Source organism: Talpa europaea (genome assembly GCF_964194135.1).
Source record: "Talpa europaea genome assembly, chromosome: 7".
NCBI classification, from domain to species: domain Eukaryota; kingdom Metazoa; phylum Chordata; class Mammalia; order Eulipotyphla; family Talpidae; genus Talpa; species Talpa europaea.
Genome location: NC_140074.1, coordinates 121,657,352 through 121,683,516, shown reverse-complemented (window position 1 = coordinate 121,683,516; position 26,165 = coordinate 121,657,352). Strand labels below are relative to the sequence as shown.

The following is a 26,165-nucleotide window of genomic DNA, read 5'->3' as shown; positions in this document are numbered from 1 at the left end:
ACCATGTCCTCAGGGACAGATCCATGAGGAAAGGGAGACTTTCCTTCACCTTTGTAATTTCTGCTATTGCAGCTCAGGTGACCAGCTTAGGACAGAGAGGGGGATGGGAGTGGAGAGGGTTTATTCCAACCAGGAAGTGGTCCCTCTGGGGAGAATCCTGTTTTGGTGGGGCAGGTGAAGTTGTGGCTCCTCCACCCTCAAGGCCCAGAAGGCATTCAGTCCTAAAGTGGGCACTGCCAGCTGCTTCCCTCCACTCCCCCACCCCTGCTGTGAGCCACTGCCTCCTGTTGTCATGGCAACTGGGAATTAGGGTTTTCTGTAGCAGCACAGGCCCAGGAAGGCAAAGGGAAGAAGGTGGAGGGCTATCTTTCTGCACACTCCTCTGGATCCCTCCTCCATGCCATAGGGGCTGAGGAGCTAGACCTGATCATCCCTGGAGGATGGTGGGGGAAGGCAAATGCAGCTGGAGGAGATCCTGGGATGGGAACAGGAGCTGGTTCAGCCAGGCCTGATTCTGCCAGAACCCTCTGCTCTCTCTGTCCCTGCTCTGGGATAGGAGGGGTGAGGGAAACAGAGGAAACCAGAGAGACAAATGTTTTGTAGATGGCCTGCTCGGTGCCAGTCCTTGGATCAAGAGGCAAGTGAGATGGATGTGGTTCTTGACCTCAGGGAGTTTCCCGTCTCAGGAATACCCACTTATCCTGCTGTTGACTCAAATTTGTGACTCTTACCCCCTCTCAAAAAAAAAAAAAAAAAAAGAAAAGAAAAAAGAGAAAAAGACAGAGGGCAGGCAGAAACAATTTTAGGAATCGTTAAACTTGGGTTTTCATTATAGCTATTAGCTTTGTGACCTTGGGCAAATCAATTAAGCTCTCTGATCACCTGTCTACTCCTTGGAGAAATGGGTACGTGATATCTGTCTCCCGAACAGTGGGCCCATCCACTTTCTGGGCAAGCCCTCTCCCCTGCTTTTCAGCTGCTGCGGTGGGGGAGGGCTTCCTGTTGCTTCCCCTTTCCTTGCCTTGGCGCTGCTCATCCTTCCCTCTCCCTTTTCCAGGAGAGGGACTTCAGTGCCTTTGCTGACCTCACCATGCCGGTCGCCGCCACCAACTCTGAGTCTGGTAAGAAGTGGGTGAGGATGTCAGTTGGTATCAGTGGTTCAGAGGTGCCAGGCAGGGACTGGGTGAAGCAGTCAGGTACGCCACAGCTCCCTGGAAGAACACATAGCCCCCCACTGCTGCCCCAGCTAGCCTTTCCTCCAGTTTCTGGGGCCATCTGCTCTGGGCGAGGGGTCCCTGTGAGGAGCATGCAAGTGCCCAGGGGAGACAGGGCACGGCTCCCCTGCTGCAGGCTGGGGCAGGGTGGATGAGCCACAGCACTGCTGGAGTGCTGTGGCCTGGGACAGGCTGGAGAGAGACCCAACTCCTAGGAGCCGATGGCCTGAGGCAGTAGTCTGGCAGCACAGCCCTGGAGCTGACAAGCTCACTGAGCGTAGTACCCACCAGAGGGATGGATGGAGAAGACCAGCCTGTACTAAAGATAGGGAAGCTTAGACTCCCTGTCCCTGGGGAGATCTGGACATCTTGCAGCTGGGGAGCCTCCGGAGCAAGCTGGTTAAACTCTGAGCCTGCATTTCCTCTCTGTCAAGAAGCTCACAGGCTATAGCAGGGGAAAGCCTCTCCTGTGTTGCTGGAGCTGACGTGGAGTCTTTTAGGACCTGAGTTTCTCATCTGTATGGGATGGGAAAGAGCAGTGTCCTCAACTTTTCTTGCTCCTGGATCCCTTTGAGAATCGTATGACAGACTCATCGTAGACAAATGCTTTTATGTACAAAACCTGCATTCCAGTCTAGGGGTTCATGGACTTCCTGAAGTGCATTCAGGGACCCACCTAGTGACATTCCTGGTCTAGAGGGTCTCGAGGGCCCTAACCACTGTAAGCTGCTCTGGTTTCTCCCCCTGCTCGCATGCCTCTTGGCCCAGGCAGCCCCTCCCCTCACTATAGACCCTAAGACCGCCTCTGCAAGATGTCCAGGTCTCCCCAGTAGGTTAGACTCCCCTGTCCCGCTTTTCTGAGAAACTGGAGTTTTCCCTTAGTAGACTGAAGGCTGCTGGGAATTGACCAGAGTCAAACTGTGACACCCTGGAAAGGCCTCTTCTCCATGCAGTGTGGGTGGGGGTGTACTAATGCCCCCCAGCTCCTGCAGCTTGGAGAGTTCAGTGCCTCCTGCTCTTGTCCAACCTCTGGGGCCCCCTGGGCTCCTCTCCTGCTCTAGCCTGCCTGGGCCGCACTGTAAGCTGCTTAGGGGTTAATTAAACCCATCCCTGAGCCTGTGATTAAAGGTCTCTCAATCGGGGCTGCGTAGTAAACCCACTAATAGTCCATAGAAGGGGTGCAGGGGGAGGAGAGGGCCCAGCAACTGACTCTTCTGTCACAGGTGACTTGATGGGACACGGTGGGGTGGGGGACAGGGCAGGGAGAGGAGCCCTGGGGATATGGGTGAGGGATCTGCTTCTCTGATGACTCCTGGGCCCCCTGCTTCCATGAATGTCATGTCATGGGCTGCCCCAGCCTTCCTAGATCCACAAGGACAGGAGTGAGCTGCTAAGTGCTCAGAGCCTCTATTTCCTCTCCTTGAAGAGCTGAAATGAGAAGGAAGGCAGGAGGTTTAGACTTTCCCTCAGGCAGATCTCTGTGGCTGCCCCAGGGCTAGATTTGCTCCTGGCCCCAAAGCTCTGAAGGTAGCTTCTGCCATTCTCATTGGTGGGTCTCCCATTTCCAGTTGATCTGATGGAGACTGCTGCACCCTGAGTTCAGTTCACGCCCCCTACCATCTCCCTTCCCCAGGAGAACCCTGCCTTGGGCTGGGTGACAGTGAAGCTAGCAAGGCCTTTCTCCCTACCTTCACACCAACGCTGCACCCCCAGTGTGGTCACTGTCCCAGTGGATGGAGGGAAATGGGCGGGTGGGGTGGGGTGGGAGTTAGGCAGGTGGCAGCCTGGGCCCAGTGTTCAGAGAACTGAACCCTGGAGTCTCCAGGCAGACTGGCCTCGCTTCCCCTCTCCCTGACTCCCTCCTCTGAATCAAGGCCAGGATGCCAGGCCGCCTCCAGGTGGAGCTGTCCCTTTAAATCCCTCCCTCACCCCTGGGTTAAGGTCCTAGTGTGTAATCCCCACCTGCTGCCATGGCAACCAAGGGTGTGAGGCAACTTGGTGCCACTCCTTTGGGAATGACTGTCTGGTGGCAGCAGTAGCACCTGGTAGTGGCCTCTTGGGTTCAGGGAATCAAGAATGGAGGCACCTGGCTGGGGATGCTGCCAAGTCTGGCCTTTCTGCCTTGTCCTGCAGCAGAAATGAGCACCCCCCTTTCCTTTCCTCAATGCCAAGATGCCTTATTTGCCCAGGGGCACCCCCCTTCCTTACTCAAGAAGGAGAGCTAATGGGAGATGTGGGGTCAGAAGGGTCTGAGGCATCCTTCCCGGCCCGCAGGTGGCACAGATCCCCAGACACCCCATTCCTCTCCTCCCCTCCCCGCCACCCCTGAGGCTGGCAAGTAGGAGATGGTTTGGGGGCTTGAGGTATTTGCCCCAATACGCAGTAGAGCTATAGCCTGAGAGTTCTGGGGGCTTCCTTTGATGTTCTTGGGTGATTCAGGGAAGGGCCTTCCAGCAGAGAGGGCAGGAACAAGATGGGGCCGGTCCCTCCAACCCCAGCCTCCTCCAATGGGCCGAGGGGCTGGGGTCTGTGCATCCTCACAGTATGAAGAGGCAGCAAGCTTAGCCCCCGCGCCCCCCAGCCCTCTCAGCTTCCTCCTGCCCTCCCGCATTGGTACTAAAACGTGGGGGATCTGGCCACCCCCGAGACCCATACCCCATCTTTCCCAGCGCCTCCCCACCAGTCTGCCGCCTTAGCCAATCAGCGAGGTGGCCAGAGCAGCGGAGCTGCGCTATTGGCTGGCCCTGGCGAGGGCGCTCCCCGAGGCCCACCTTCCCGCTGCCCCCCTCTGCCTGGGAAGGCGGCTGACGGCGGCGTGGAGGCTACTCTGGAGCCCCTGGCTGAGGGCGGGGGACAGCCATGGCGGGCAGCCCAGGCAGCGGGGCCTCCTTGGAGGGTATATCCCTGGGGTCCTCTGAGGAAGCTGAGCTCCGGAGGGAAGGTAAGGGAAAGGCAAGGCGGGAGGCTGGGGGGAGAGAGGATCCTGCAGGGTTTGGGACACCTGGAGAGGGTCCCCTAGTAGTGGACTCCTGGGCTGGCGCTGGCCTGCACAGAGGGCCCCCGCTCTCCTGGCTCGGTGCTCCCGTGGTGGCCGCCGGGAGGCTGGGGAGCTGATCCAGGGTATCCTGGAAGAATGTGGTCCCTGCTCTGTCCTCTTTCTGAGCCCCCTAATATTATACCTGGCAGGTCTCTGAGCAATGCGAAACCCAGGGGTGGGCAGGAGGGGGCTTGCGGGTCCCTCTGATGTTGTTTCGGGACACAGTGAGGAGGGGGCCGGGAAAGAAGTTCGGAATCCTGGAGCCCCTTCGCCAGCTCCAGTTACAGTGCCCCCCCCCCCATTCCCATTCCTTCTAGAGAAGGGGAGGGCTCTGACAAGAGTGGGGAGAGGTGCCAGGGATTGTATCCACCCCCCTCCTCCATGACTTGGGTGCTGTTATGCAGATGTCAGTGTGGGTGGCAGGGTGGCAGAGTAATGATACCCCCTGCCCATCTCTACCCCCAGCTGGGCACACTCTGCTTCTCCCGTTCTTCCCCCAGAACCTGCTGCATCCAGGAGCTCCCACCTCTGCTGGTGGGTGAAGGAGCTTAGCAACCACTGCCTAGGCCTGCTGCCAGGTGTCCATGTCTTTGGTGCTGTCCTACCACGGCCTGAGGGTTTGCTAATCCCTGGCATGACTTGGTCTGACCTCTGACCTTGGGTACCCACAGCCATCCCAGAGTGCTTTTCTCCAGCTTCTGCCAATGTTCCAGGACTCGACTTTGACTTCCTACGATCCATACGAATTTCTCTATGACTGTATAGATCATTGTTAGAGCTGAAGGGCCTGTAGACACTATCTAGCCCAGCCCACCCATCTTATAGGAGGGAAAGACCGAGGCCAGTGCAGGACATCATCTTGTGAATTAGCGGTGCAGCTTATACTGGGTGCTTTGTCATTCCTGGTGTCCTTGCATGGTCGTCGGCTAGATTCTAGGTGTGCAACTGGGGACATGCTCCAAGTGCTGTCTCTTCCCTGAGTCCGCCAGGTACCAAGGTTGACTCCTAGCGCTTTCGCCCCTGCAGAGATTGAGAGGGGAGCCCGTGGCTCTCTGATTCAGGGCAGAACTTGGAACCTGGCACTTGCTTCCTTTTCTCTACCTGCTCAACTGGCATTACCTAGGGAGGAAGGAACAGGCCAAAAAACTGTACCCTCCTAGGGCCCCTGCCCCAGGCATCCAGGGGTCTGGAGTGCCCATGCTGGGCAGGGAGGAGAGTATGCTGGGGAGGGGCTGAAGTGTATAGGACATGGGGTAGGAGGGGAAGGGTTGCCATGGTGTGTTTTGGTCTCCTGTGCCAGCTGGTACCTGTATGTCTCACGATCTGCTCCTTCCCCCAGCCATGCAGCAAGTCCTGGACAACTTGGGGTCCCTCCCCAATGCCACCGGGGCAGCGGAACTAGACCTGATCTTCCTTCGAGGCATTATGGAAAGTCCCATAGTAAGATCCCTGGCCAAGGTACAGTGCTCCAGGGAGGTGGGCACAAGAGCACTGTGTCTGGGGTGGTTGCTGGGGACCCTGGGAGTGGGGTACATGGCCCAGGAGACGGGGGGAGGGAGTGTGCATGAACACCTATGCCCAAGTGATGAATCCCAATGAATCCCTGCAGGTCAGGCTGTCCCACACCTGGCAGGTGAGCGTGTGCCTGAGCCTTGCGGATGGATCTTTGGTGACTGCGGGATTGTGGAGGGTTTCAGAGGTGGGGGGTGAGCACACCTGCTCTTTGGAATCTCCTTCCTGTCCATCTGCCTTTGGGCATTTTGTGCAGACATCTTTTAAGGTCCCCTCTCATGCATCAGGTGGGGGCAACACTCACTGAGGGAGAAAGTTGCAGTGACAGAGGCTGATGCTCTTGGCTACTCGGTAGCGTTATGAACAGGCGCCAGACTGGGCCCTGGGTGGCCAGGGAGGGCTTCTGGAGCAGGGGCCTCTAGAGCCAAGCCTTGAGGAATGGGGAGAAGGGGGAGGGCATTCTGGGCCAGGGGAAGAGCTCTGCAGGAACAGAGGCGAGAAAGAGCCAGGGGTACGTGGAGGACTGTGAGTGTGAGGCTGGAGCTTCAGGCGTGAGACTGGGTGTGAGCTGTTGGCAGGTCCGTCTGGGCACTGGGGCTGTGTCCCCTGGCGGGGGGGGGCATCATTCTGTGAGCCCCAAGGCTTTAAGCAGGGTGTCCTAGGATTACCCCTCTGGTCATAGGGGTTGGGAGGAGAGGGGGCTGGCTGGAGAGCGTAGTCAGGGCTGACCCTGAGAAACTTCTGACAGCACTTGAAGGAAGGAAGGATGAAGGAAGTATTTTGGAGTAAACTGGCAGCCCTTGGTGTTTGGGCATGAAAGGTGGGCTGGGGGCTTCAAGGACCCAGATTCCACGCTTGGAAATGTGAGGCGGGGAAGGGGAAGTGCGAGGAGGCACTGCCTTCAACTGCCTTTGGGGAGCTTCCTCTGCAGAGGAGGGGAGCGTGGGGAAGTGCTCTGTGAAGGGCCTGGGAGTTGCCTGAGAACCGTGGTGGGAATGCAGGTGGGGGAGGGGGCATTCACCAGTGCAGGCTCCAGTAGTGACTGAAGGGGAAGGGAGAGCAGGATCCAACTTCTTGGGTAGGGATGGCTTAGTCTTTAGACGCAGAAAAATAAAGAGTTGACTTTGGTCCAAGACTTGCACTGGGCAAGGCCTAGGGAGGCTGAGACCTGGGACAGCGTCAAGGGGTTGGCGAGTGCCTCCGAGCATCACCCTTGGGACACTGCTGGAGGCAGGGGCTCTGTGAGGTCTCAGTATTCCAGAGAGAGGGTGTGCTGGGGGAGAAGAAGGTGGGAAGGGGAGACTTGTAGGGGAGACAGTTCTGAGGGGTGAGGGGACAGTTGAGGGTGTGGCTGCAGGGAGAGGAGGTCAGGGACAATCGAAGGCGCCAGTGGGAGGCTGGGCTGGATGGCATCGGAATCCAGGGTGACAGCAGGCTTGGGGTGGGCCGAAGCCTGGGGCAGCCCCAGAGTCTTCAGCAAGTAATGGGTGGTGACCGATGGTGGTGGGGGTGACAATGACAGTGACTGTTGGGGTGAGCAGGTGGTGCAGCCAGGTGGTGGCTTTCCATGGGTGGGGATGGGGGCTTCACCACAGGACAGCCCTGGCGCGGGGTCTGGCGAGGAACCGGGCCTCACCGGAGGGACAGAGCTGCCTCCTGGGACATGGCGTGGTCACCTTATCGTTGACTGACTGGTGGAAACTGGTTGTTAAGGATGGGACATGAAAGGCCTTCCAGAAGCAGGAGGTTCTGTGGAAGTAAGAGCAAAGCAGGTTTGGAGGCGACTGGAGAAAGGCTAGTTGGTTTCCATTCAGTGGCTGGGGGTTACATCCATGTACTGAAAGTAAAAGGAATTATCCCTGTGAGCCCCACGGGAGCAGGGGTATCTGCGTCCCTCCTGCGTCCCCTGAGCCTTGCGCAGCGCCTGGCTTGCAGGCGGAGCTCGCTGGATGTGTGTTGAGTAGAAGAGTACAAGAGTGTGAGAAATAACAAGACTTCTGCCAACCCACCCCCGGGGTGTGAGTGCCGCCGAGTTTGCTTCAGCATGAGCTCTCTCTTTTTAAGAATTAAAAAAATATAGTCGAGCTGATGCCTCTCCCCTGCTTTCCCTCCCCACACCGCACCACTGACTTTGGGTTGAACGTATTGTGCCTCTGAGTGCTTGCATATCTTGCCTCCATTTGCATTCAGATGCAGGTAATATGTCCCTGTTATGTGTTTTTTAGTTTTACAAAACACTTGGGATTTTGCGGTGTCTTGTTCATGTAAGTAGTAGAGTTATTGACCTAAGTCTAGTTGTAGATACGGGTAGATTCATTAACTGTGGTGTCCAGTGCGTGAGGAGAGCTAGTTGGTTTCCATTCAGATTTATTTATTTATGCATACAAGAGCTGGGGTACAGGCCAGAGGTGCAGGGGTGAGAGGATTCACCAAAGACAGAGTGGGGAGCAGAACAGGCAGACTGACTGAAATACACTGCTGAGGGGAGCAGTGGGTGAGACAGGAGCGATCTGCCTCACCATGTGGGTAGCTCCCTGGCCTGAGATCGAACTCATGCTGCAGTGGCTGAGGATAACTTCATAGTGCTGTGCTTAACTCCTTGCGCCACCAGGGAGGCCCTGAATATGTGCCTTTTGAACCTCAACATCTGTGACCTTCCAAAGCTGATTTTGAGTTGGGTTTATGAGACCACATGAGCCCTGGGCACATGAGCTGTTGCTCCCACATAGACAGACAGTGAAGTAATGAGGGGCTCTTGAGGAGGCAGAACCTCAGGCTTAGAAGGCTCTCTAGCCCACCCCCTTCCAAAGTGTGATCCCCTAATTGACATCCCCCTCTGGGGCTGGGTCCAGTCCTCTTGGCAGCTCGCGAGGAATGGGCTGGCTGACAGACTGGCTCTGTCCGTCACTCAGTCATTCAGTCATCAGCCTTCTCAGTCAACAAGTATCTGCTGTGCGCTCGCCAAGTACCAGGCACCATGCAGGGGCAGTGAACTGGCATATTGTTGCTTCTTCTGATGGAACCTGATTCTCCCCACTGAGCCCTGCATGTCCATGTCCTGGGGACCCTCCTCCACCTAGGAGCCCAGCTGAGAGTTACCAATGCACCACATCAGACTGAGTAAACTCCCTTCTCCAGAAATGTTCTTGGGGATAAGCTGGTCAGAATTGCTTCCTGAGAAATTCCTAGTGCGGTTCCAGATGCACATAATACAATAGAAAATGGTGTCAACAGTTCTTTGACTGTAACATGAGAAGCCATGGATGAGGGCACCCAGCGACCTCTGTCCACCTCATTGTGCAACAGGAAGTGAACGTCCACAAGGGCCTGTCTGAGCTCAGCAAAACCCCAGCTGCACTGCGGTGTGATCCCACTAACTGCCTCCACCGCTCTTGAGTCTCGGCTTCCCCATGTGCTGCACTGTGGACAGTGGAACCTACTTCTTACTCCTACTCATCAATTTTATTTTATTTTATTTACATTTTAAAAGGGCAGGTTTATCAGAAAGAAGAGAAGAAAAAAAAAGAGAGGCACTTGCGTAGCCGTGGGCGGGCAGGAGAGCTCCTTCTCACCAATTTAAATGATCACATATATAACGTCTAACCTAGTGGACAGAGTATTTTGATCCAAGATCCAACTGCAGAAACTCCTCCCTCCTTCCCTGTCTTCCATCCTCCTTTGTTTCTTCTTCCTCCCACCCTTCCAGGAACAGAGTGGAGTTGAAACGGCATGTGGTCCCTGATAAGCTCCTTCCCTTATCCTTACAGAGTGTGTTTGATTCTCGATCCTGAGGGAGAAACTGGGCTGGGTAGATCAGGGAGGTCAGGGAGGAGCAGGACCCAAGGGAACAAACCCAGAGGATTAAAGGCTCTGGAGGGAAGTCAAATCTGGCAACGGATCCTAAATCCAGGGGGCTGGCTGTCGTTGGCAGGTGGCAGCCGTGACAGGTGGGTGGCATCTGGGAGGGCTGACATGAATCCAGCAGCAGGTGTTGTGACAACAGGCCAGGCTACTGTGAGGAATCCGCCGCAGGTGATACTTTGCAATTCAGGCCTGTGAACGAGTCCACCTGAGGGGAAGAGAGAATAGTCTGGAGTCAGAAGATTCGCCGGTTGGCTGTGTGACTTCAGTATGTCTGACAGCCTCTCTGAGCTAAGGCCCCTCTTTCCTGAGAAGTAAGGACAATGATGCCTGTCTTTCAGAGTCGTGGTGGGGCTGGAGGGAGGTCATGGATGTGGACATGCTTTTAAATGACAGAGTTAGTTGCTTTGATGTGGTCTTGGCCAGTGGACTGGAGCCGACAGGGGAGACTCCTCTCCTGTAGTGGGGCTGGCATGAGTGATCTGGCAAAGCAAGACAGAGCCCTAGAAGAATGAGGGTCCAGGAAGGTCCCGGTGACAGAGACTGACCAGGGGACATGATAAGCAGAGGCTGCGGTGGTGGGGGCGAGGGCACAGTCATCTTTTGCTGCATAACTAAGCATCCCATCATTTAGTGACTTGAGCAACTGTGGCTTGTTTCTCATGATTCGGTGAGTTGGTTGGATGGTTTCGCTGGCCTGGGCTCTGCTCGGTTGGGGCAGGTGTAGGATGGCCTTGCTCCCATGTCTGGGTCTCCCCTGGGGAAACACTACCATATAGGATGCTGAGGACTCTTCTCCTCTGGGAGGGCGGCCGAGGTCTCTCCTCATGGTTGTCTCAGAAAGGGAGGACAGCTGCTAAACCTGGAGCATTGTCCAGGCCTCTCCTTGCATCTCATTTACTAATGTGGCATCAATGAAAGCAATCTGGTCAAGAGTGCAGAGTGCTCTTGTCCCGGTCCCGCACACTGCTCCCATTCGGCTTCAGAGCTATTTATTTCCCTGTCTTCTGGCAGGTTCAGAGGCTGGTGAGTGGGCGGAGGCAAAGGTTTTCCAGGAAATGTCTGCGTGGTGTTTGCTGTCTCCTCATGGCCCTGAATTGGGGCTGGAAGGTCTGGGTGGCATGCGGCTCTACCAGTAACTAGCTGTGACCGTGAACCTAGCCAAGAGTCTCGTCTGTAATCACCCAGAGCCCTGCTCTGCTGGGGATGAGCTTTAGAGCATGAAACACATGGTTACCATGGAAATTCAGAACCACTCACTCTCCTGCTTGCGGGACCCGGTGCCTCCCAGACTGCATGTGTAAACTCCCAAGAATGTTTTCTAAAAACAAGTGCACAGATACTGACCCCACAGCTGTGGGGGAGCTCAGAGAGTCAGAAACTTTGACCCTGGTGTGTGTTGACAAGCTACGTCATTCATTCATTAAGAATGAATTTAAGAGGGATTTCATTTTACCTGTTCTGCCCTCACATATTTATTGGGGAACAGCCTTGAGTTTTCTGATCTTGTAGGGTCATTGTCACACTTGAATGGGGTGATGTTTTTCAGGGGTGCTGTTTCATCATCAAGCATGCATTTACCCCAAAGCCCAGCAGGTCTGCTCCTGGGGGAGCTTCTCACAGATGGCCCCCCGGGACACTGCTTTGAATGTTCATAACCACACTGTTCACCATGACAAAAACGGAACCACTCAGGGCTTTGCAGGGAGAGAGGGGAGGAATAAAACGCGGCGTATTCACACAGTGGACTATAATAAGGGGCTAAAATGAACTAATATTGTGTGGGAAAAGGAGAAAATGAATCATAGAAACATCATAATAAATGAAATGTTTTCACTTAATAACAATAAATCTTAGCAAAGTAATAGTGAGTGAAAAATAGTAAGGGAAATAAATTTTCACTTAGTAACATTAAGTAAAAAAAAAAGTCCCCATATATAATATATATACATATATATAATATATATAGTTCCACTTCAATATATTTTTTAAAGATTTATTTTATTTATTTATGCATACAAAGAGCTGGGGTATAGGCCAGAGGTATGAGGGTCAGGGGTGAGAGGATTCACCAGAGACTGGGGAGCAGAACAGGCAGATCTACTGAAACACACTGCTGAGGGCAGCAGTGGGTGAGACAGGAGAGGTCTGCTGCGCCATGTGGGTCAGCTCCCTGGCCAGGGATCGAACTCAAGCTGTAGTGGCTGCTGATAGCTTTGGCTGCCAATAGCTTCATAGTGCTGAGACTTAACCCCTTGCCACCAGGGAGGCCCCTACTTCCATATTTAACAATTCATAAACAATCTTGTTTCACTCATGTTTCCACTCCTTTCTTGAATTATTTTGAAGCAAATCTCAGACATAATTTTATCTGTATATCTAAAAGATAACAATTAAAAATTATTTAAACAGGGACTCCCCAGTGGCGCAGTGGTTGAGCCCTGGGTTGTGAAGCTGCCCGCGGCCTCTGCGGTGCCGGTTCAATCCCCGGCTGCTCCCCAGCCACCAGAGGAGGGTCCTACATGGCGCGCAGACCTCTCCTGCCGCCCGCTGCTCCCCTCAGCAGTGTACTTCGGTCCTTCTGCCTGCTCTGCTCTCCGCTCTGGCTCTGGTGAATTCTCTCACCCTCCCGCGCTTCTGACTGTACCCAGTGCTTGTATAAACAAAAACAAACAAACAAACAAATAAATAAATAAAACATGCCTCTATTAAAAAAAATATTTAAACAGTAATTAAAAAACAATACCATGATCTCACATAGAAGTGAGATAACCATTTTCTTATGGATTTTTAATGTATGGTCCTGGGCTCCTGGGGAACATTTGGAAAGATAGCAAAGAGATCCATACCTCACATCATACATCAGAGCGAACTCCAAGCAATCAGAGACCAAAGTGTGAAACAACAAACCATATATACACGAGAAGAAATCAAGGATCTGCATGTGAGAAAAGACTCAAAACAAAAAACCGTGCCTCAATCTTCAGCTGCATCTAAAATTCATAATTTTAACTACATTTAAAATGTTATTTTTGCACTGACAAAAGAACCATAGCAGAATCAAAAAACAAACTGGGAAAAGTATTTGTAAGTAGTATCACAGATAAAGGGCTAATCTTCCAAACATATAGAAAATGTTTAAAAATGGGAAAAGAGGAAAAAAAGGAAGACCTGATGGAAAATTTGGCGACAGTGCACAGAAGAAAATATACAGATGGCCCGAAACATACAAAGAGATGCTCGCTTCACTCATAATAAGCACAAAGCAAGTTAAGCCGCCTGCTGGAGCCTTTCTCATCCATGTGATTGGCAGACAGTCAAAGGCTTGATCACACTCAGTGGCAAGGCTTCAGAAAAGTCTTCATCCAGTGCTGGAGGGAGGGCACAGCAGCCATGGCCCCATGGAAAGGAATTTGTCAGTATCCAACAAAACCAATAGGTATTTACCTCTTGACCCAGCAAGACCTCTGGGATCTGGCCTGGGAGATGCTGCAGATACAGGGCTATGGCAAGGTTCTTTATTCACTGCAGCTTTATTTGCAACAGGAAACTACTAGAAACAATCCAAAACCCATGGTGAATAAATGATGATTTATTCATTTGAATAAATGAATGGTTGAATAAATGACGATATGCCAGTCACACAATGGAGTCAGATGAGTAATTAAAAAATAAGGGATCTCACTTCCAACCTCATCCACACACACTCTAGATGTAATTAATCATTTTCATTAGTTTCTGGGTTTTCTGTTTCTTTTCACAAAAAATAAGTAACTATTTCCCTTTCTTTCTTAGATACATTCTTTGATACTTGAGGATTTGTTTGCTTGTTTAACTAGTTTGATTTGCTATTTTGTTATGTGGCGATCTCCCCCTTATTTTTAAATTATTCATCTGACTCCATGTGAATGTTGTTCATATTCAAAAAGTAAGATTAAATTGAAAAGACTGCAAAATGCAGATTAAGTGCAGATAACTGAATCTATTCCATGTATCAAAATTGTTAGCATAATCATACAGGTAAAGGAATGACTAAGTAACTTTTGTTTCTAAGCAGGACATGTGCTAGGACTGTGTTACCTAATACAGTAACTAGTAGCCACATGTGGCTATTCATTTAAATACTTAAAATACTTAAAATAACAAGCACTTTGATTCAGTCTTACGAACTATATTTCTTAAGTCACCTGTGATGGGTGGCTCCCATATTATGCACAACTAGAAAACTTTTACTAAAGCTCTAAGTTCTTATAGACAGACTATTCTGAAAACAAAAAGAAATGCATGGCCTCCCTGGTGGTGCAAGGGGTTAAGATGCAACCTATGAAGCTATCTGGAGCCTCTGCGGCACGAGTTTGATCCCTGGCCAGGAAGCACCCCACATGGCACAGCTGACCTCTCCTGACTCACCCGCTGCTCCCCTTAGCAGTGTATTTCAGTCATTCCTCCTGTTCTGTTTCCTGTTCTGTCTCTGGTGAATCCTCTCGCCCCCCCCCCCCACTTCTGGCCTGTACCCCAGTTCTTGTATGCATAAATAAATCTTTTTTTAAAAAAGAAATGCAGTTCTTAATTTTTTTAAAGATTTATTTATTTATGCATACAAGAACTGGGGTACAGGCCAGAGATGTGGAGGGTGAGAGGATTCACCAGAGACAGAGTGGGGAACAGAACAGGAGGACCGACTGAAATACACTGCTAAGGGGAGCAGCGGGTGAGTCAGGAGAGGTCTGCTGCACCATGTGGGTAGCTCCCTGGCCGGGGATGGAACTCATGCCGCAGTGGCTGTGGATTGCTTCATAGGTTGCGTCTTAACCCCTTGCACCACCAGGGAGGCCCCAGATCTTAATTTTTACCTGGTTGGTTTGTGACAGAAGTAGCAGTGGTATAGCAATTCTGAAACCTTTTTGCATATTGAAGGACAGAACAAATAAGTTAATATAGTAATGTCTGGGGAAAATGAGTTCTCACTGAAGGAAAAGGGGGCTGCAGATACAAAATGGGAGGAGATGAGGAAAATCATGTAGTTTGATTTTAATCACAAATCTCAGTATTGACTAATGTCTATTGAAGAAACAAACACACAAAGCAAATGGTGCTAAATCCCTCCGTGAAAGATGTTGGGGAACATTCGGGAAGGACACAAGACCACTTCCCTAGCGCTCTTGCCAAAATGATGAACCCGCGTCTACTCACCAGGGAGCTATCAGATGAGTTCAGTTGTGGGGCTTTCTACAAACTCTTGGCCTGGAATCTTTAAAAATGTCCTGAAGGGCCTCCCTGGTGGCGCAAGGGGTTAAGCATCACACTATGAAGCAATCCGCAGCCTCTGCAGGAGAAGTTTGAGCCCTGGCAGGCCAGGGAGCTACCCACATGGCACAGCAGACCTCTCCTGTCTCGCCCACTGCTCCCCTTAGCAGTGTATTTCGGTCCGTCTGCCTGTTCTGCTCCCCACTCTGTCTCTGGTGAATCCTCTCACCCCCCTGCATCTCTGGCCTGTACCCCAGCTCTTGTATGCATAAATAAATAAATCTTTAAAAATAAAAAAATAAAAATGTCCTGAAAGTCCAAAAGTTCCTGGGGACTGTTCTGGATGAAAAGATAATGAAAAGAAGGGATAACCAAATGCAACACATGGTCCTTGATTAAATCCTGGCTCAGGAAAATAAAACTTTAAAGGATATTTTAGGGGCAAGAGCGAACATTGGAATATTGTCTACTAGGTTACTATTATTGATGTTGATATTATGTGTCAGTGTTAAACTTCCTGCTTGGATATCATGTTTGGTGGATGTAGGAGCTGCTGATATACTTTGGGGTCAGTGACTTGTGTCACGTCTTCAGACATGTATCCCTGAGATGGGACTCCTTTCTTCCCTCCCACCTTGCATACCTCCCCCTGTGGGGCTGGTCACCTGTGAAGGATTCCTTTTCCCTTTCAAAAGCACTTTGTCCTGGACCCCAGTCAGTGGAGCAACAAGTTGGCGCAGCGCCCTCTGCTGGTGCCCTGTGCCGATTTCTTCACCCCACCCCACCCCACCCCACCCCACCCCCTCCCTGGCAGCGTAGCACTGAGGGCCCAGAGGCCCAAGCTCCATCCCCGTGACCTGGGCATGTCATTCCACCTTCCTGGCATCCGTGTCCTGGGCTGCAGAATGCCCGAGACTCACCGACCCTGATGTGGGTGGAAGAAGCCGTCCTTGAACTCAGATGCTTGTAGGGGACACTTGAGACTTTAAATGTGATCAGAGATGGAAATGGAAACAAAGGTTTGTTCTTTGCATTGTCCTTTCCCTAAACGGGGTCTGAGTCACCACTGGAGGCGAGAAAGCAAGATGTGTGCACATGTGAGGGTGATGAGGTCTGAGTGAGGCCATGTGCTGGTACCAGGAGCAATGCCACATGGGCTTGAAAGCCAGGATTTGGAGATGGGGAGATGTGTGGGGGCAGACAGGGTCACTGGTACCCCAAGGATCTGGGGAAGCCCCAGGCCTCACCTGTTCCGCCCCACCCCCAGGCCCACGAGCGGCTGGAGGAGACGAAGTTGGAGGCAGTGCGGGACAACAACCTGGAGCTGGTGCAGGAGATCCTGCGGGACCTGGCGCAGCTGGCCGAGCAGAGCAGCACGGCCGCAGAGCTGGCCCGCATCCTCCAGGAGCCCCACTTCCAGGTCTGTCCTGCCTGGGGCTGGGGTGGCCACTGGACAGGCTGCTGGGGGAGGGGCCCGCAGGAAGTTAGAGCCAGTCGGAAGGGGCTGCGGCCTTGCGCTAAGGTCCCTTTTCCTCCCACCATCTCCCAGTCCCTCCTGGAGACGCATGACTCTGTGGCCTCGAAGACTTATGAGACGCCGCCCCCCAGCCCTGGCCTGGACCCCACGTTCAGCAACCAGCCTGTGCCTCCCGACGCGGTGCGCATGGTGGGCATCCGAAAGACTGCTGGAGAGCACCTGGTGAGGGGCAGCTGGAGTCAGGTGGGGTCTGGAGGGCGGTTGAGGGTAACCCGCGGGGGTCACATCTGTTCAGGAGAGGGCTGCAGGCCACGATGGGATCCGCTGTGCACGGGGTCGGCTCTGCAGCCCACTGCCTGCAGCCCCAGGAGCCCCCAGACCGTGTGGGTACAGATATAAGCCGCATCTATGCGTGTGCCAGGACCCCCCATTCTCCCACCTCCCCTCCTCAGAGCTGCTGTTAATGATGAAATTGGGCAGAGGGTGTCAGAGGAGGACTCTGGGGGTGGAATGGTGGGGATCAGAATAGAGGGGGCGCTTAGGCCTATTTGACTTGAAGCAGTTGGGGTCCTATTGTGGCTGCTCTCTGTCCCAGGGAGTGACGTTCCGCGTGGAAGGCGGGGAGTTGGTGATCGCGCGCATCCTGCACGGGGGCATGGTGGCGCAGCAAGGCCTGCTGCACGTGGGTGACATCATCAAAGAGGTGAACGGGCAGCCTGTGGGCAGCGACCCCCGCGCACTGCAGGAGCTCCTGCGCAGTGCCAGTGGCAGCGTCATACTCAAGATCCTGCCCAGTTACCAGGAACCTCACCTACCCCGCCAGGTGGGCCCTCCGCCAAGCCCCCCACCCCCAGCACAAGGCCCAAGGGTGGCTGAGCCTCCAGCTGCAGGGTTATAGGCGTCCGGGCAGGAGCCTGTTCTCCCCAACCCATGTGATCAAAGCAAAATAGGGGATGGGACCAGCAGAGCCAGCCAGGTACCAGCCTCCAGCCTGGTGCACCTGCTCATGCTCATCTTGGGCACTCACGCACATGTGCAAGGGACAGGGCACAAGACCTGGGCTGAGCGTACAAATAAGTGTGCCTGTGGTGTGATGGTGTAGAGTGTACAGCTGCCTTCGGGTTGGTAGATTGTGGGGGTCTGGCTGCTGTGCCCACCTCCCCTGTGGCTCTCTGACCATCAGACAGAGCTCTTTTCTCCGAGGGAAGGGGCTGGGTGGATGGAGGGGCCTGGCATTAGGTGCCAGGATCATTTCGCTTCCCAGGAGATCCAGGTTGGGGGAGCCATGGCCTCAGGCCTGAGCAGATTCCTGATCCCTACCTGAGTCCTTTTGTTCTAGATGCAAAGGGAGGCTGGCACCAGGGAGGTGGACAAGGCAGGCCTGGGGGCATCATGCCTTGTCCCCGTCTGGTGGACAAGGGGCTATGCCGGGGCCTGTGCCTGTGGAGAGAGAGCAGGACTCTAGCCCCTTTACCCTCCCCTGGGCCCCCAGGACACTCTGCCTTCCAGACTCCCCCGACCTTTTCCCTTGACCCTTTGCTCTTCCTGGCTCAGGTATTTGTGAAATGCCACTTTGACTATGACCCTGCCCGAGACAGCCTCATCCCGTGCAAGGAAGCGGGGCTGCGCTTCAACGCTGGGGACTTGCTCCAGATTGTAAACCAGGATGACGCTAATTGGTGGCAGGTGAGCTGGGCCTGCTCCAGCCGCGTGTGGGGTGAGGAATGGCGTGTGGGGGTGAGGGCCGGGGAGGTTTCCTCTTACTCAGGCAGCTCTTTGCCCGCATCCATCTCAGGCCTGCCATGTGGAAGGGGGCAGTGCCGGGCTTATCCCCAGCCAGCTGCTGGAGGAGAAGCGGAAAGCCTTTGTGAAGCGCGACCTGGAGCTGACCCCCACCTCAGGTACGAGCCCCCCGCCCCGGGCCCTAATCTGGCCTCTGAACAGGCCTCGCCTGACCCCGTCTCCCTATGACCAGGGACCCTCTGTGGCAGCCTTTCAGGAAAGAAAAAGAAGCGAATGATGTATCTGACCACCAAGAATGCAGGTGGGTGCTGGAGGTGCCCGGCTGCCTCTCCCCTCCTCCCCGCCTCCAGCAGGGCGTGACCCCTTGCTCCCCACAAGCGACCCGTGAACACACTGTCCTGCTGCTGCTGCTGCCAGTCTTGGCCCTTGGCCCTGCCCAGTTTGTCCTGCTCCCCGGCCCAGCCCTCTTGTCCTTGGCCCCTGGTGAGCCCAGCCCACCCCCATGGCCTGATGAGCAGCCTGGTGAGTGGTGCCCTCTCCCTGTGTCCAGAGTTTGACCGCCATGAGCTGCTCATTTATGAGGAGGTGGCCCGCATGCCCCCCTTCCGCCGGAAAACCCTGGTGTTGATTGGGGCACAGGGCGTGGGCCGGCGCAGCCTGAAGAACAAGCTCATCATGTGGGACCCGGATCGCTATGGCACCACAGTGCCCTGTGAGTGGGTGCTGGAGCTGTGGGTGGGGCCGGGGGCAGGGCGGCCCAGGGACCAGTGTGGCAGTATGCGCCCTCTGCAGGTGTGGGGGAGCGACGGGCTGGGGAAGGCAGGGGTGCTGTCCCAGGAACGTGTGGCCTGGTGGGCTGCGCCAGCCTGCCTGCCTCTCCTTCTGTCATGTTTCACTTGCGATAAGTCCAGCCAGGGCCTTTTGGACACAGGGCGATGAGCCGCCTGTGGCCTTGAGAAAACAGGACTTCTTGGTGACAGAACCAACCGAGGTGGTGAAAGCTTCTGGTTCCTGGAGGCAGGAATCTGGGTGCTACCCCCTGGTAGCTGGGCCTTGCTGTGTGTCTTTGAGCTGCCCACTGCCCTCTGGGCCTCAGCCCCCACCTGGGGGCCCTGGGACAGAGCGGGCGGTCTCTGAGGTCTGTCAGTGTGGCTGTCTCAAGTCTTTGTGCTTGTAGTGAGGGTGTGAGGACACAGTGTGTGGGAAGCAGCGGTGGGGGCAGGTGGTGTGACCCTGTGCTCATCTGGCTCTCTGTCCCATAGACACATCTCGAAGGCCCAAGGACTCAGAACGGGAAGGCCAGGGGTACAGCTTTGTGTCTCGTGCGGAGATGGAGGCTGACATCCGTGCCGGGCGCTACCTGGAGCACGGCGAATACGAGGGCAACCTGTATGGCACACGTATTGACTCCATTCGGGGCGTGGTTGCTGCCGGCAAGGTGTGCGTGCTGGATGTCAACCCCCAGGTACTGCCTGGCCCGCTCCCTCCCAGTCTGCCCACCTCCTCTCTGGGCACTCACTCTCCTCCCCCGCCAGACGCCCCATCTGTTTCCAGGCACCGGCCTTAGAGGCACCCCCGTGTAAACTCATCAATCCAAGCGACCCAGCCTGCCTGGAGTCTCTTGGACAGCTGCCTTAATCCCCCGCCCTCAACCTCCCCCATTACCCCGTCCCCACTCACCTGCTACAGCTCCTCTACCACTCCTCCCGGGGCATGTCCCAGAAACCCAGGCACCCCTTCTCATCCGTTCCCAGGGACAGTCACCCCAGCTGTCCTTCCTCCTGCCCCAGGGTGTCCGTGGGGATGTACTTCCCGACCCTCTTCTCCTGCAGGCAGTGAAGGTGCTGAGAACAGCTGAGTTCGTCCCGTACGTCGTGTTCATTGAGGCCCCCGACTTTGAGACTCTGCGGGCCATGAACCGGGCTGCCCTGGAGAGCGGGGTGTCCACCAAGCAGCTCACGGTGAGGGGCTCTGCGGGGCAGGGGGAGTGTGTGGTGGTCGCCTTTGGTCTTGGGGGGTGGTTGGAGCTGATGAAGAGGAGATAGTGCCACAGAAGGGGAGAGGTGCCCACCCAAGGTGTCAGTGAGGCAGGACTTCTGATTTCTACTTTAAGTGGTGTGGAAACAGCCTTCCGAGCCAGAAAGTGGGGCTTCCCTAAGTCACTGAATCAGGGACACAGCTAGCTCAGGGCGCAGGAGTTACTGACTCCCAGCCCACTGTCAGTCCACCCTGCAGGGACAGGATGCTGACCAAGGGGATCCAGTGGGCGGTCCTGTGGGCAGAGGTGGGCCAGGTGGGCCCAGGGCTGTTTACTGCCGGGGGAAGGCTAAAGGGAGGGAGAAAGCCAGAGACTGGAAGGCTGGCTATAAGGACGAGTTAGCATCAGTGAGGCGACAACACCGGGAGCAGAGACTCCAAATCAGGTGTTGTATGATTCCAGGGCACCCCCCATCTCCCCAGGTACCTTGGCGCCCCCATTTTCCCAGGAGACAGTGTTTGCTGAACCTTGCGCTCGGGGTCCCTCTGCTGGTCAGCTCTGGTACTACAGCTCTCCTGCCGCAGGTCTGAGCTGGGCTCAGGTCTGGTAGAGGCTGTCTGGGCAGGGCTCCCCCACTGCTGCAGCAGGTCCCCCAGGGCTCAGACACAGCTGGATGCAGCTGCTGGGTCACAACTGGCCAGCCCTAAGCTGCTGCCTTGCTTGGCTTATTTAAGTCAACCTTGAGGTTCCCTTCCCACCACTGCTGGGCCAGCTTCAACTGGGTCTGGGTGAGCATTGCCCTCAGGTGCTTGTGGGTTGCCCTAGCACCAGGTACGGGAGGGACCTCTTAGGTAAGAGGGCCTCCTTAGACTGCAGGGAGCACTGCCTTTGGAGTCAGGCAGACCCTATTCATTGATTGACTGTGTGACCTCAGTTATCTCTATTGCAAACAAGGACCAACTAGTCTGCTTTGTGGAGCTGTAGTGGCTTGTGTGCACTGCAAAGCGCTCCTTGCCTTGCATGGCACTTACTGCAAGTGATTTCCTTCCTTTCATCCACCTGTCTGTGGCTGCAAGAGAGCTTGCCTGGGGGCCCACAGCAGGGGCCCCTGCCCATGAGCCAGGGAGTCTGGGGGCAGGACCTGGGTGGGGCAGGATGTAGGCCTGGGATGACAGGGGTCACTGACTGGCAGGAGGTCCCCTTGTTCTGAGCAGGAGGCAGACCTGAGGCGGACAGTGGAGGAGAGCAGCCGCATCCAGCGGGGCTACGAGCACTACTTTGACCTCAGCCTGGTAAACAGCAACCTGGAGAGAACCTTTCGCGAGCTCCAGGCCGCCATGGAGAAGCTGCGGACGGAGCCCCAGTGGGTGCCCGTCAGCTGGGTGTATTGAGCCTGTTTGTCCGGACCTTGTCCCTTCTAGGCCGTGACCCAGAACCCTGGATCTATCCCCCCACCGTGACCCCCTGCCACCACCCTGAGCTCCTACCCCTGGCTCTCCCTGAATAATGGCGCCTCGCGGGCCCTAAGTCTGGTTCAGTGCAGAGGTGTGCACTGCCAGGGGCGTGGGCGTTCATGGGGTACCTCTGTGCCCAGGTGCTGCCCACTCCTGATGCCCATTGGCCACTAGATGTCCCTCTCTGAGAGCTAAGCTGTGCCCAGGAGAGTGTCAGAGTCACCTCCATAAAGCTCAATCCAGAGAAGGAAAAAGCTGCCGAGGCCGTGTGGTTAGTGGGCACACTGCCCCCACCACATTCTCCAGTCGCCTTTCTCCTCTGGACTGGCCACTCCCACCCCACTCCTGGGCTCCCCTCCCATCCCTGCCCAGGAGCAGGCTTTAGGCTGTTTCCCTGCGGCGGTGGGGGGTGGTGCATAGGATGGCACGCCAGCCTCATGCCATCCCAGAGGAGGCAAGGCTGAGCCCGTGGGCACGGTCCGGGAGCAGCGCAGCCCTCAGTTCCTCGGAGTGGAGCTGGGTCCCACGGGTGGACGCTGCCTTGTCCCTCCCTCCTCCACAGCTTCTCACTGCCGAAGTCTCCCCACAGACTTTCCGATGTGCCCTGAGAGGTCAGCTTTGCTCCCCTGGGGCCAGGCTGGCAGGGTCAGCGGGCTCAGCTGGTCAGGGTGGTTGAAGGTAAGCCCTGCAATGGGGAGCCTGCTGCTACTGACGACGAGCTCCACAGGGGATATGTCTGGGCTCCCTGTCCGTGGCCCTTGGCCATTTGGTTTTCTCTCAGACCAGGCCCAGGTGACCCACTCACATCAGGGCCAGCTGGGGTCCAGGGAAGGGTGTAGAAGGGACCTTGTGAGCTCCGGGTTTTGGAACCCAGGCTGGAGAAGATGCTTGCAGTCTAGTGGACCCCTTGTTGCACATCTCCAGGGGGCGCCACCCGCATCACAGTCTGCATAGCTTGTGGCTCCATCTTGCAGCCACCGGGTCCATGTTTCTGCCTCTGGTGTTGGGTTTGGTTTTTGGAGGGGGGAAGCAAAGGATTGTTTTGGAGGTCACTCTTTAGGGCCCTTTTTGGGGTTCCCTCTGAGCCCCCATTTCTTAGAAAACTCTTACCCTAGATTCTAGAGCCTTGGCCCTCCCCAGATGTTTTTCTCCAACTTTCCTGTCGTTCCCCTGCCCTAAATGCCACCCTCCAGTCCTTGGGGAGGGCAATTGTGTAAAATAGGAGAATCCCCTTCCAGAAAAGAATACTGTCCTAGACTTCCCCAGGCATCTCCCCCTCGTCCTTCTCTGTGATCCTTTCTGGGGTTAGCCTGTCCTTGCAGGGGATACCCCAGTGCCCTCACCCCCAACCCCTGTGCTTCCCAGTCCCCCTGAGTGTCCCGTCAGTCCTTGCTGCAGTGTCAGCCCATGCTGGCCCTTGAACCACTGTGTGCCCATTTCCTAGGGAAGGGGAGGGAGAAGAAACAGAATATTTATTACAAAGTTAGAAATATATTTATTCTATTAGGATCTCATTTACATTTGCATAGGATATGCAAATAAGATGTAAAGGCCGAACCTCCTCCCATCTCATTTGCATAGCTCTGCATCCACTATGCATCCATCTTTTTAATCCTCTTCTCCTTTTAGTTGCTGTTCTTTTTAATACTCAATTCAGTGCTCCCCTACCTCACCCTCACCCTCAGCCTAAGGGGACTGGGAACAGGAGGAAGATGGGGGTGTTCTCTAGGCCATGACCACAGGGGCCTTTGCTAGTCTCCACTTCACCGGGGAACTTGGACATAGAGGCTTGGACCTGCCCCTTGACCTCTCCTGATGGTGGCTGGGGTAAGGCAGGACCATTCTCTCCTTTCCGTGCCCTCTCCCCTGCCTGAGTCCCAGGACCTTGGGGCTGGGTTCACCCACTCAGTTCTCTATTCTCCTCTCATTGTGGATGCTTGTATTTGAGGGATCTCAGGATAATGAGGACTCTTTCCCCCACTGTCCTCACAGCCCCAGCCCTGTTGCCTTCCCTTCTCCCCTCCCTCAACCATCCAATTCCTGAGCTTTCTCTCCAACCAGTTTTCTTTCTTTTCCTTTGATTAAATGTGAAAGCAAAGGCTTCTGGGTTGTTTGTCTTTGGCTGGGCTCGGTTTGCATGACTTTGGGAGAGGGTGAGGGTAATGAGGGTGAGGGTAGGGAGCAACTTCCAGATCATTCTGGAGGGGAAGTTGGTGTGCCGTGCCTTGTGCTCTGTGATGTCCCACAGTCCTGTCCCTCCACACTCTCCATCCCCAGAAGATGCTCTTTTTAATGCTGGTATCCAGTTGCTGAGCCTTCACACGAGCCAGGGAACTCAGCAACTCCACGGCTGATGGACTCAGCTCCACTGGAAACTTGCTGTGTGGCCTCCAGCAGATGCCTCTATCTCTCTGGGCCTCAGATTCTTTCTCTCTAAACGTGTCATGGCCTCTCCCAGTGCCAGAGCTCTTTCTAGGTTCTCAATAGCAGTGACCACCATAAGTCACCATGGTTACATGTGTTTGTGTGACAAATCCTTCAGGGTTAAGGGATCAGCCTTTGTTTGCACCTTGAGTTCATCAGGGGACCTGGAATGCTGCTCTACTAAGGACTCTCAGAGGGGCCTTTGACTATTCCTTTCTCCCTATGATGACCGAATGTGGCACTGGCCCCCTTCCTTAGAGCATCCTCTCCCACAGGGATGAACATGGAACCACCTTGACTGGTGATTTGTAGGCTTACACGAGCCACTTAATAGCTATGATGAGAATTTAGAATTGAATATTAAACACCCAATTCTGAAATGTCCCTGACAATTCCCAGCACATAGAATGTTTTCCAGGTCAACTTTTTCTCTTTGGGGTTCCCTGCCTCCCACCAGGTTGTTTTGTTACTGGACAGGTTTCTTCCTGTCTGCGGGGCACCCCTGGAAACTTGGTATTTTTCTACTAGCAAACTAGGAACTCTGTGCTTGTATTTCTATTCTAATCCAGCAGATCTCAATCCTGGCTTCACTTCGGAATCACCTACAGGATTATAAAAATATGCAATTGTCTGGACCTGACTCCAGATCAAAGAAATCTGAAGTTCTGAAAAGGTTGAGTGCTGAATGAGAACATCCCAGTAGCCTGGCACCTTTCTTTATTAATCATTTCTTTCTCTTTTTTTTTTAAGATTTATTTTATTTATTTATGCATACAAAAGCTGGGGTGTAGGCCAGAGGTGCAGGGGAGTTGAGAGGATTCACCAGAGACAGAGTGGGGAACAGAACAGGTGGATCCACTGATAAAACATTGCTGAGGGGAGCAGCAGGCAAGACCCAAGAGGTCTGCTGTGCCATGTGGGTAGCTCCCTATCCCGGGATGGAACTCGGGCTGCAGTGGCTGCTGATAGCTTCATAGTGCTGAGACTTAACCCCTTGCACACCAGGGAGGCCCCTATTACTCATTTCTTCCCCACATCATCTCGTGGGGCTTGGGTGGCAGCCCTAGCAGGCTGAACCCAGGGATCCAGCCTCTTCATCAGGTGACACCATGGTCTTCAATGAGTGGATTCCACAGGTGTCATGAGAGAGAAAAAGTGCAGGAAATGGTGCCGTGATTGTGGGTTTCCTCCAGGGAGTCTGGGAAATGTAGTCTCGCTTGGTGCTCTGGGAGCATGGTGCTCAGGGAGAGGAACCGGGGATCTGGACCCTCTGCCAGGCTGGGGTGGCACCTGGGAAGGTATATGCTTTCAAGTTTCTCCAGGTGAGTCTAACATTTAACCAAGTTTGCCAACTGCTGTGTGTCTATTTTGGCCATGCCCTTAGGGTGGGAAATTCTCCTTTTAGCCCCAAATTAGCGTCAGGCTGTTTTCCTAAATATAGTTGACTTCCTAAATAAAGTTGACTTCCTAAAAGGAATTCTGCTACCAGTTTTCTTTTTAAATCCCTCTTCCCTTGGCCCAGAAGCCTGTGGTTACTAGGGAAGCATGGTTGCTAAAGATGTCACAGCTGGAAAAAATGCTTAATGGGGCAAAGTCTTCATGCAGTGCCACCCAGGAAGTCCTGGGCAGAGCTGGGACCAGTGCCTCAGACTCCTGGCTCCCAGCAGGCTCCCCCCACATACTGACTCCAAGAGAGAGGGGCATTGACTAGAAATGTGGGTGGCGGTACCTTTGGGGAGAAAGGCAGTGTTGAAGGAGGAACACGAGGAGGAGGAGGAGGTGAGGAGGGGAATGTGGGCTGCCTTACCACCCCAGGTTTCAGCTCTTCAAGAGAGCCAGGCCCTGCCTATGCCACGGCAGCGCTCACCTCCCCCACACAGGAGCTGGAGGGCTTCTCACACAGGTGCCCCTTATTTCGTTGAGTATTTTGTACTGGGGTTATGCTTGCCAAAAGGGTCCTTTTTTCCCTGTTTTATATTCTAACAATTCAGTTCCTTGCAGAGTTATGGAGTAGATAAAGCCTTAAGTATTTACTCAAAGACTATTTACTGAACACCTTTGGTTTGTTTGTTTTTTTTTATTTACTTTTATTTATGCAAGAACTGGGGTGTAGGTGTGTGTGTGAGAGAGGATTCACCAAAGATAAAGAGTGGGGAGCAGAACAGGTGGGTTAGCTCCCTGGCTAGGATCGAACTCATGCTGCAGTGGCTAAAGATAG

General features: G+C 54.2%; 1 protein-coding gene across 2 annotated transcripts; it reads left to right on the top strand.

The window, feature by feature from the left end:
* Nucleotides 1-1,090: 1,090 nt before the first annotated feature.
* MPP2 (MAGUK p55 scaffold protein 2) lies at nt 1,091-21,505 on the top strand (the record flags this gene model as incomplete). Of its 2 annotated transcripts, none has more annotated exons than XM_084238411.1 (12): nt 1,091-1,121; nt 5,591-5,709; nt 16,139-16,291; nt 16,421-16,570; nt 16,944-17,171; nt 17,903-18,034; nt 18,144-18,249; nt 18,324-18,392; nt 18,642-18,803; nt 19,354-19,556; nt 19,924-20,052; nt 21,284-21,505. In XM_084238411.1, 12 exons carry the CDS (start codon nt 1,091-1,093, stop codon nt 21,458-21,460), a joined length of 1,659 nt encoding a protein of 552 aa, XP_084094537.1. In that variant the 3' UTR covers nt 21,461-21,505. The 2 variants fall into 2 exon arrangements, with proteins under 2 accessions (XP_084094537.1, XP_084094536.1); XM_084238410.1 differs by lacking the exon at nt 1,091-1,121 and adding an exon at nt 4,074-4,155.
* Nucleotides 21,506-26,165: the final 4,660 nt, after the last annotated feature.